The following is a 12,125-nucleotide window of genomic DNA, read 5'->3' as shown; positions in this document are numbered from 1 at the left end:
AAATAATTATCGTGATACGAGTTCGTATCCCATCATTCAGATCATAATGGGGCTAACCCGATCATAGTTTCCGAAAAGAACCGTTGTAAGAGACTTTTTTCATTGAACATGATGACCGATCAAGAAGGCCAGTTTCTGTGTCAGTCCCCGAAAATATCGATGCAGTTCGTGACATGATTTTATCAGACCGTCGAATTGGGCTAAAATAGATATCTGAAGCACTGAATATTAATACGAACGCATTCATCATATAGTTCACGTCAATTTTGACATGAGAAAAATTACTGGAACATGGATCCCAAAAGCATGCAAGGGTAGAAGCATCGAGTTCGATCTGTGCTCGATTTGAAAACGATGTAGACTTCTTAAACCGAATTGTTATTATGGATGAGACTTGGGTACATTTCTACGATCAAGAAACAAAGCAACAATCGATGGAATGGCGACACTCTGGATCTCCAAGACCTAAGAAGTTTTGTGTCCAAAAAAAAGTGTAGAATAATAACTGGAGATTACTATTCAACATTATTGAGCACTCTACGGAAAAAAATAAAGAGAAAAGACTCGGAAAGCCATCCAAAGGTGTTTTGTTTTTGCAGGACAACGCCGCTGCACACAAATCTCATCTTGCCATGCAAAAAATTCGTGCTTTAGGGTTTGAATTACTAGAACACCCCCTTATTCACCAGATTTGGCTCCGTCCGACTATCATCTCTTTCCTCAACTGAAAAAAAGTTTAAAACATCGTAAATTTTCTTCCAACGAGGAGGTAATAATAGCCGTGAAGGTCTAGTATGTAGAGCAAGAAGAAACATTTTTTTTGGAAGGCTTAGAGACGTTGCTGTAATAAATGTATCCAATTAAGAGGAGAATATGTTGAGTAATAAAATATTTTCACATTGAAATTTTGTTTGGTTCTATAATAGGCTAAGAATTTTTCAATATATCCTCGTATGTAGATCTTCCAAATTTGTCTCAGGGCACGTATTTTACTAATGCAAACCTAAAGTACTGTTATTAAAGATAGAAGAGTGAGAATATAAATTCTAACAATACACGGACAACATAATCTTTTGTTTATGCCACATTGAGTTAAAAGCAAATCTAAGTAGAAAATTTCAAAAAGATTTTCGTTGTTCTTCTTGATCTTCAAAGAATGCAGATCAAGACAGACGTTTCCATCTCTCAAACTACTTTTAACCTACTCTTACAACTCCTGTAAATACAAATGGTCAAAAGGGCTGTCCGTAAGCTACAGAGTGCTTAAATTTGCAAACTGGTTTAATATACTTTACATTTATACACACAATTTGGAAACTACATAGTATTTTCGTACATATCGAAAGGTGCAATAAAAAATATAAATGCAGGGTTTTGTAACTTTTGTGTGCGCATGTTTTTATTGTAATAGAGTACACAAGGTGTTGGTTTGATACGTAGGTATAACCATCTATATTTTGGACCCTTTAGGAAATTCAAACATACGCTATCGAATGCAATATTAATAGTTTTTATTTTTTAAAGTGTTTTAAACAAAGTATGGTTAAAAAAACAATAACATAAGAACAGAATGGTATACAAAGCCAACTTAGTTCTCAAGATATTTAAACTTCAATTCATGTCATCTTATATCACAAAAGAAATCAGTGATAATAAGTTTGGCTGATAGATATATCCAACTATCAGATTCTGAATTTAGATATTTAGCTATTTAAAAAGCAAAAACTGTACTGAAAAATGATGAATAACATATTTAAAAAAAGGATAAATAGATACTATAATCAATTTAGAAACTAAACATAAAACATTTTTTATTAACATACGTACAAGGACTTTCCCAACAACTATCGGATTATTTCAATAATACAATATTAATACTCGTATAAGTCATAAAGGACATGATACATTATCGGAAATATTTCTCAAAACTGAAACTAAAAAAAATCTAAACAATTTGTAGTTTTTTTTTATAAAAGAAAAAAATATTTTTTGTGATTAAAATTATTTTAATATTTATGTTGTAGGTGGATTTATTGCTTAATTATGCAAATTTTCAGTATCATGTCATATTTCGATAAAGAACCGATAGGTTGAAGCGTCAATTTTTATATGATTTAAAACTAATTTCCCATTAAAGGAGACCTAGAATTTGTCAGGGAAAAAACTTTACGAAATTTTACTCAATTTAGTTAATAATAATTAACAGTGAATAAAAATACTGATTAAATCATTGGCATTGCTATTGATATAATTGGTTTAAACGTCTTTATTTACTTTATAAATATCACTTTGCACTTAGTAACGCCACCTATTGGTTGAATTTAAACCTTCTGTATTTCTTGTAGCACCATCTATTAGTTAAATTTTTATGAATGAAGTTTATCCTGTATTGCAGTGGTTTCCAACCTCCAAAATTATTATTTCTTATAATAAATAATTATTTTTTTATGTAAACTTTTACATAATATTGAATGTTATTTTGTAACCCATTAAATAAATAAATTAATTTATAAATAGCTGAGTATTTATGAAATTAGATTGTTAGAAAAATTAAGGACGTGCAACGATTTTTTAAGGGGGGTGCAGGTACAAAAAAGGTTGGAAACCACTGCTATATTGTCATCAAGAGCAAAATAGAATGGAAAATTTCAATTAATAAATTGATCCAAAGTTATTGAAAGTTTGATTCGAAAATTTTAACTAAACAGATAAATTAAATAATAAAATAAATCAAATGAAGTATGGTGAAAATATCTGTTTAGAAATGATGCTGAATAGACAATTCAGTGTAGTTTTTGGGCAGAAATCCACTGTTTCCCCTGACCCACGGTACTTTATTTTTAAGCTGAACGTCTTGGAACAATCACTGTCACTAGAGCTCAAATCGAGTTCATAAATGTCATCCATAGGATGAATGGGATCCTACATATTTCTTTTTGATACTCCCTTTATAGCATTAATTTGTCATTACCGCTGATAAGGAAATTAGTTGGTTCAGATAATGCGCTAATGAAAACAATCATTGTGCATGGAAGAATTTTTCAAATACGTGATATTTCTTCCGTTTATCGCAATTTTTATTTGGTCATAATTTCAATTTGTGTCAGTCAGTAATAATTGATATAATATTATATTACCTTCATCTAAAATTCAGAACTGAAATAGAAAATAAAAGAAATCATATATCGTATTACAATAAATAGAATATTTACTACAAATACTAATACTAATCAAATACAATCTACGTTAGCATCCCCCTCATTTCTTAATTGAGTTCGGTACATGATCCATGCTTACCAAATGATTCTCATGTATAATACAAAAAAAATACTAATAATAATAATTAATTACTGCATAGTTTAAATTTTTTGCGATGGGACAATGGATCTCTAATTATTATTAACAATTTATTCATGGAAAGAGATAAAATAAGCTTTGACTTATGTTAAGGTATTTGGTGAATACATATTGTTTCCAATAGAAGTTCCTAATAGAGGGTGTATATGTAAATGAGATAGGGATAGATTATAATTCAGTTTTCAGTAGAAATGTTACAGAGTGGCAAACCCATCTATGTACATTTCATATTACTTTGTCTAAAAATTAACAAGAACGTATTTTCCTAACTACACTACTCTACACATTACTAACGTTACATCGAATTGATAATTCGAGTTTAGAAATAAATCAATTTCGATCTTTGGTATATAAATTGAATATGGTGACTGGTTTGTTAGTATTTGGGCCAGAAATGTGTTGATAATAAAATATTCATTATTGTTTAAGATAAAACTACTCTCAATCACCATTCCCTTCACTTTACTGATGTTAATTTGTGTAAAAAGACAATAGGAATTTCTTTGTTCTCCATCATTCATTTTTAAAGGCACTAACCCATTTCCGTACCACTCCAACTTTCATAATATTTTCACTATAAACATCACTAATTCGGCGATGATTGTCAACTGCTTTGAAACTTTTAGTACTAGAGAAAACGTATTACAGCAACGCAGTTCGTAAACAGTGGTATGATCAATAGTTGTTACTTTAAAATCCAGCAAACAGATGAAGACCATATAGATATTATAGATAGAGTAGGCCCGTAGGTTAATTCTGATATTTATTTACAGACGTACAGGCTAGACTCGCACTTTTACCGTTGTCAGTTGAATCAGAGTCGCGCATGCTTAGTACGCACCGAAAGAGAGAAAGAAATATATCAACATATATGAAATACTACTATATGTGTATCGTTGTCTCTCTCCTCCGAGCGCTTCAGTTAGTTCTACACATCTTTTGCGCGCATGAACCATACGCAGTATAGATAAAGTGTAACAAACGAGAGAGAAAATGAATACTGTCGGCACCGTAATGTAGAGACGTTTTTTCCCATAAGAACTGTCCATATAGGAGTATTACAGATATGCATATAAATGATTCTCTTTTTTTAATCGCAAGACGCCTCCACCTATAGGCATGCCTTCTCTATATGGTGTAGACTCGATTGGATGGCTCCGTGAAGGCGTCTGTAGCTCTCCAGCATGCATTCACTAAAAATTAATCACAACTCTAGAAACCCGCCTGGAATTTGAGTATTTTTTATATAAACTCGTAAATAAAGGTGAACCGTAAATGTGAATACAGTATATAAACTTAGTAGCTATAATAAAGATAGCAACTACCGAAAAACAACTAGGCTAATTGCTTTAGGAATAGGAATGTAGATAATTGCTACTAGTATAGAATTTATTTCTTGCGTTGATATATATTATGATCCTAACTAATAAACCTGAATTAATTATTACACGCCAGATTATAAATTGATTATCGCTAATGTTAGCCACAGAATGTCAATTGAAATACTATAAATAAGTCTTTTCGCTTGATTATAAGTGGCCTTAGAAACGATTACATGATTTGAAACTAAAACTTCGTACAATGTAATCGAAAAATAGACAAACAAATGATAAATAACTTGGATAATGCTCAAGCGAACAGTAACTTCTGGTAACTATATAATGGATACAATGAACAACCTTGTTTTTAGTTTACACACTTCAATTTATTTACAGTCAATAAACTATCTTAGATTATTTATGAACTTTTGACATTTTTATGTGAACTGATATATTTGAGGTCAAAGTAAGAAATTGGAAATTTTTCATCCTAGTCAACTTTGTTTAAATTATGGGAGTATATTGAATAATTGATAAAAATTGAAGTATTTTATACAGAGAAAGAATATTTGTGCATCTGTTATGTGTCAGTTAATGTTATATTTGATTATCGAAGACGTCTTCTACTCACTGGAATTATCTGTTAATCAAAGTATTGTTCATACTACTTTTATGCATAAAGTTGCGATTGATATTGTCGAAATAGAAAGAAGATGGTACGTGATTGTAGTGCAAATTGTACATTATATGTCTCAGCTAATATTACCAAATTACAAGACAATAATTGTGTATGATAATTCCTATTTTGTGTTTCATTGACCGATTTTCATATAAGTTTTCACTGTCCGTTTGCAACCTTTAATCAAATAAAATTAGGAAACAAATACCATCCAAAAGCCTGCATTTTTCAATCAAAGTTGATTTTAGCATAAATTTAGCATCGAAAAATGCAAATTTTACTACTTTTTTTTAATCATATATACATACAGGACAAACAGAACGGGTGACATATTAGGTAAATGTATACTTTCACGGAATTTGGGTATCTGGCCTTCTGGCTGGCTAAAAAAAACATGAATGTCTTTTGTATAAATCGACAAAAGTTACATCTCTAAAATTATTCGTTAAACTTTATAGCCACGATTAAAAATAGCTTAAAAATTCACATTTTTCATTTTTCATGAATTTATTAATATGCCGCACGGCTAAGCTATGAGTTATTGTTTATTTTACTTCTAAATTCGTTTTTAATATCTTTTTTACAAGTTTAAAATAATTAAATTAAAATGTAGGCCAAAATCAATTGATAATGAAAAAATACAGGCTTTATTAGACTACTTGAATAAACTATATTATTTTCTAAAGTGTATCATATTTTTGTTCTAGTCCCGTATACTAACAAAAAAAATTTCACTTCAAAGCTATATATGTAACAATTATCGTATTTATCAGATCTTTGTAATTAGTACCTAATTTGTAAAAATATTTCGCTAATTAAAGTTTCTGACCGCTCTACTATTAGTAAAATGAGTTAACGAGAATTTAATTACCAAAATTGATGATAAATGTTAATGCATGAGTTGGTATCAATGATCTGTTGTATCAACTCAGTCTATATTTTTTCAGGGAGTAACTAAACAAAACTTCAAGATGCATCTGCTGTCACAACCACGAGAGAGACCAGTGATCTTTGAACGCGCTGTTGATAATAAATAATAATTTATTGGCTACTTGACGTTGCTACAGTCGTGAGGAGGTTCGAATTCAAAAAGGCATGTGAAATAAACAGAAAGTTTCGCTTATTAATTTTTTTCTGTGATAAAACCGTTTACAAATATAGTGTTAAACAATGTTTTCAATTATGTGTAGAATTCTAGTTACTTTTTATGTTTTACATACCATGACAGTGTTCAGTACTGTATTAGTGGAGAAGAAAGAAAACTGGTGGTCATTTTCACCACATTCAAAATATACAATAGATGAATTGATGAATCAAGTGTTTCCAAAGAAGTCCTCAAATGACGAAGACTTAGATCCATGTAAAGCAGGTAAGATAATATACTTTGAACATACTAAATTTGTAGCGCAATAATTCTAAAAATTTTATGAAATCAAACTTATACCACATCTACATTTTTAAGCATTCTCTTAAGGAGTATTTTCATTTTTTTCAATTCATTATTTTCACTACAGTTGTTATTAATTATTAAAATTATTTTTCACCTCTTCATCTCTCATTTCAACATTTTAGTTCGTTTAGACTTTGTTTTCATCAGTCATCATATGCATTGTTACGCTCTACTCTTATTTGATTTTATTTCCAAATTGAATGGCACTGATACAGCCTATATGATTCTTTTGATGAAGATATCAAATGACTAAGTAAATGGAATAATATGATATACGTCAAACATTGGTCAAACAGGTATACTAACGACCTCTAGGAATTAAAATACACAAGTATAGTATCGCATTCACCAACAGCAGATAACATAATCATGTCCAAATAATGGTTAATGACCATAAAAAGAATCAAATTCAAATATATTTGCATATCAATAATAAAATAATAATCACAATAAACGTATGAGGTTTATATTAAAATTGTCTGGTTAGGGGAATCAATCCATCTGTAATATTGGTTTTGTTTTACAACTATGTTATTTATGTTGTTGAGTGTAATTACAGTTTCAAGACTCATTTACTTTCTGACAGTAGAAAAAACGCAATTTTCCAAAAAGTCCACAAAAATGGATCGACATTCTACAGCAATAGGTTGCATTGTCTGTTTAGTAAACCTTCGATGCCCATAGAAAAATACCAAAGGTATGAGGTCCAGTGACAGAACCAGCCATTTCAATGGACTTCGTTGTCTAATTCATCTACCACCATAATCCTCATCCAAATACCGTTTTACTGCACCGTAATAGTCCTCTTTGAATGTTACTTCAAAAGTACCTAATTCATTTGAATTATCGATTTCGAAAATTAGCTCGTTGGCATTCTGCAACAACTCCAGATATAACTCACCCGTTGTGTTGATATTTGAGAAAACAGGTTCCGCGATATGGTTTACTAGGATACCCACCCTCTATGTATGTTTTTATGAAACATTTGAAGATTTCCTTCATCTCAACACGTCGTCTGAGAGTTAATAATACCCGGTAAACTGTACTACTGACTTTACAGATATATAAAACTTGGGTTGTAGAAGAAGTAGCATTTACCTACTATCATTGAATAATTTTTTCTATCATCAGAAATTTGCGGTCTGTTTGGTAGTTTTGCATAATAAATACTACCGCCCGCTTATATCATATTACGAATTAGGGTGATGGTTGGTGATTAATTGAACTGCTTTGCTTGTACGAATATTTAGTCTACTCTTAGAAAGTATTAAGATCGCTGCTAAGCTGCTACTTTTTCACATTGAGCGCGCACACCATTTTGTTTCTTAAAAAAATACTAAAATTAAACATAAAAAACGTGTATAATTAGAAAAAAACTCTTGACGACTATCCAAAAGGTGGACCTTGAATTCTGAATTTATTGAGCGCGTATTTGAATTTGACGGCTTACTGATTTGATTTTTGTACCATTGATTAAGTTTTTTAAGTACCTCTTTAGAAGTATCATTGCTTGCGATATGGTTGCATTTGAAATTATTGGTCACAATGACCCTAGGACGTCAGCTATAACAATTACATCCGTAATATGTCATGTTACAATCGCTAATATTTCACTATTTTATGTTTTGCCCTTCCAAAGATACGTGTGGGAATGAGAAATATATGAAATTCCTTGTAGTAATTGTTATTCTGTATATATAGTAACAGCATCTCAATATTTGTATTAAAAGTTATCAGTATAAGAGAGAATAAACCGCATTAACATACCATGAAGTAACAAACAAATAATCAGATCAAATAATAAATAAATTGTGCTTTACAAACGTTTTCTATACATAAAAAAATGCCTGTGCCATTTAAGCGTAATTTATAACTTATTCTATAAATTTCAATGTGACTAAAAATAATTTGAATTGATAATTGTTTATTTTTTGTATATTAATATTTACCAATTAAGAAGTTATTGTATTGTTGCAATAGCTGTATCTTGATATTCATCTATTAATATATCTAAGATTAGTGAATATTATACTGGTCACACTGCTCAACACTCAAAATTACAAAATAAAACTGATGAGGTTTTTGAAAACAAAGTCATTGTCTTCAAAGAAAAAAGGTATACGTTTACCGTTTACTTCGTTCATCGAATTACGTCAGATAGTGATCTTGAGTGTTGGTGAAGTTGTACAAAGTGTAATTTCAATATGTGGTAATATTTTGATGAATATCGGCGTAAGACGGAAACGAAACAAAACGTTATTTATTTAAATATTTATTGGATTTTCTAATGATTCACCACAACGTTGGTACTATATGCGGTCCGATTAATCCTATTATTATGACGGAACATTTAAAAATCAATTTATCTGGGGTTAAAGAAGAACACATTTGTGTTGACGTCAGCCTTTAGATAAGAAGTGGCTTAAATATTTGAAAAAGTATTTCCAGCAAAGCAGTTAGTACATACTTTTATCAATTTTTTGGAATCTCACATTCATCCAATTATTTTTTTATTTATGGAGTAATTACTGATTAAAATTAATTGTTATTGAATTATATATAAATCAATAATTTAAACTTCCACTGTTGATCTTTCTAGTTTTTCAAGATAAACTTTTCTAGTATTGGTATATATATATATATATATATATATATATATATATATATATATATATATATATATATATATATATATATAAATGTATCTCTTAGACCTTTTGATATATTGATGCATCTAAATGTTCTTGATTTTAGGTCTTTTCTGTTTTATTTTATTTGATTTGAATTTTTAAAAGAAAGATAAATTTTGACGTTTCAACTTTTCTTTAAGTCTTTTGACTTTGACGAACATTTGGATAACTTCAAACGTAATCCAAATGAAACAAAAAATAAAACTTCCGTACACCATTTTACCCCGGAAACCAAAATTGAGTCAAAACTTCATTCGAATAAATATGCCTTTAAAAAAGCAAAAACCGTTTTCAGGCCAATAAGTTCATATCTATAGTATATATAACTGTTTAATGTTTATTGATTATTTATTAAAAGGAAAAACGATAACTGGCCAATATGCTGATTAACTGGCACGTTTTGATGCAATAATTGAGAAAAACGAAGGCATCTTTTGAAGAACCATAAATACCTCATTTGTCTCCTTAGTTGGATGGTAAGGAATTTCAGACCCATGAATTGGTATTTTGTGGAGCTTTCAAGAGATTATTAAAATTGGAATCTCGCAGAATTAAGTGCTTAGAGTTAAAAGGAGATTATGTTGGAATATGAATTATTTTTTTACAGTAAAGTAACTTTGCCATTGAATACTCACTTTTCCGTTGAACTGCCCTCGTACGTGCCGAGTTTGTATTTGTGCCTATTCATTCCGCATTGTCTGTTAAGATGTATAGCGAAGTTCAACATACTAGTATTATAGTCTATTTCAGATGGGTATAGAGTAATAAAATGGGGAATTCCGTCCAGTTCGGCTCAATTTCGGTGTCGGCCATAGGTGTAGGTCTTGAAATAGTATTGTTTGTAATATTAAAATTTCAAGTAATTGCGTGAGAGAATTAGGAAAAGTATGTTTTCTGGCCTGAAGTGTCAATATCGAAATAGTTTGTAGGGATTACTTAGGAAGTAGATTATACAGTTACGTTTAACAGGTACCGTTTAACCTTCTATTAGTGCCTCTGCCTAATTCCAACCCTATTTCAAATTCGGCTTAACCATGCGTTGTAAGGGCAATGGTGCCTTACCCAAAAGTTTTAGACTTTTATAAGTATATTTGTTTAGTTTAACGCATCAGTATTTGCTGTAAAGCCGTAAATAGTGCTCATAGTTTTATAAGATTAGTAATAAAATGGTGACATTTACACCAACGAAAAGATGTTCCAATAATTCTCCACCATCAGTGAATTGTAAACTTATTATTTTAAATGTACACGATTGCATAAAATACAATTACCCGAAATTTACTGTACAAGAAACTGTCGACCGATGTTCCCGAATGACTGGAGTTGGAAAGTCCACCGTTTTTAAATTATTGTGGGGGATTTTTATGGAGCTTGATTAGGATGACAGTTTTCCGTTGATAACTAAAAAACTTTTATGAGCCACTTTGAGATATATGGATTTTGTCTGGGAAAAGCATAACCGCCAAGCACTTTTACTGGAAAGCAATGACATTGTTTGCTGGCGACGAAAATACTTAAGAAGTATAAAGGAGTACAGAACAGAGCGGAAGAAAATATTTTATCTTGATGAGACATTGATTGATGAAGGTTATACAGTACCAAAAATGTGGCAAGACAAAAATATAACCAGTGCTCGCCAAGCTTTCATGGAAGGCCTGTCAACGGGTATTAAGGTGCCTTCAGGTAAAGGGAAAAGACTAATAATCGTCCATATTAGAAGTGAAGAGGGATTTTTAAAAGAAGGTTTGCTAACCCTTCAGTCGTGCCATACGGGAGATTACCACGAGGACATGGATTCGGATGTTTTTGAAGACTATTTTGGTGAAATGATAAAATATCTTCCGTGGTTGATTTAGCAGGAGTTGTGGATAACGCAAGTTATCATTCTCAAAGCATAGAGAAGACTCTAACTTCATCTTGGAGAAAACAAGAAATTATTGACTGGTTAACCACCAAAAGTATTTGAAGATAATTTTATAAAAAAAGAACTATTAGCTATAGCAAATTTACACAAACATCGTTTTATGAAATACGCCCTGGAAGATTTAGCAGAAAAACATAGTGTAACTGTGCTGCGCACACCTCCATGCCATTTCGAACTAAATCCTATAGAACTTATATGGGCGCAAGTGAAAGGATTTGTAGCAAGACGCAACACGACATTCAAAAAGAAAAACGTTAAGCTACTGTATGATCAAGCCATTAAGGAGGTGACACCAGAGAACTGGCGAAAAGCAGTTCGGCATGTCATTAAAGAAGAGGAGAAAATATGGGATCTTGACTACTTGATCCATCGGACCGTCAACCCGTTAATTATAGAGAAGATGACAGTTCCTCAGATGACGAAGAATATTATGATTTTTTCTAATTTCTGTATAATGTACTTTTTGTATAATTTTCAATAAATAATAAGTGTACCTAATACTATGTACAAGTACATAATGCCTAATTATTATTCTGTTAAAAATAAAAATAAAAAATCTTTCCTTTTTACGAGTATCCTACCGGCACGTCTTTGGCACACTATTTCCAGTGTTTGTGAATGGATAACCTGCACTTAATATAAAGAAATAATTTTACAATGAAATCAATGCCAAACTATGAAAGTGGCTTAAATATTCGTTGGGTCA

General features: G+C 30.8%; 1 protein-coding gene across 2 annotated transcripts in view; it reads left to right on the top strand.

The window, feature by feature from the left end:
* LOC130451371 (protein tolkin-like) overlaps window positions 1-12,125 on the top strand; it is a 45,499-nt gene that overhangs the window by 5,189 nt on the left and 28,185 nt on the right. Inside the window, exons 1-2 of one of the 2 annotated variants that reach the window (XM_056790350.1) lie at window positions 5,373-5,392; window positions 6,303-6,724. In XM_056790350.1, the coding sequence (XP_056646328.1) occupies window positions 6,526-6,724 (199 nt within the window). In that variant the 5' untranslated portion in view covers window positions 5,373-5,392; window positions 6,303-6,525. Of the gene's footprint in view, window positions 1-5,372; window positions 5,393-6,302; window positions 6,725-12,125 lie in introns of those variants that run through there. The other variant, XM_056790351.1, reaches the window with a different exon arrangement.

The sequence above is a fragment of the Diorhabda sublineata genome, chromosome X (genome assembly GCF_026230105.1).
Source record: "Diorhabda sublineata isolate icDioSubl1.1 chromosome X, icDioSubl1.1, whole genome shotgun sequence".
In the NCBI taxonomy this organism is placed as follows: Eukaryota; Metazoa; Arthropoda; class Insecta; order Coleoptera; family Chrysomelidae; genus Diorhabda; species Diorhabda sublineata.
Note: the sequence above shows the minus strand (reverse complement) of the source record. Positions and strands in the feature narration are given on the sequence as shown.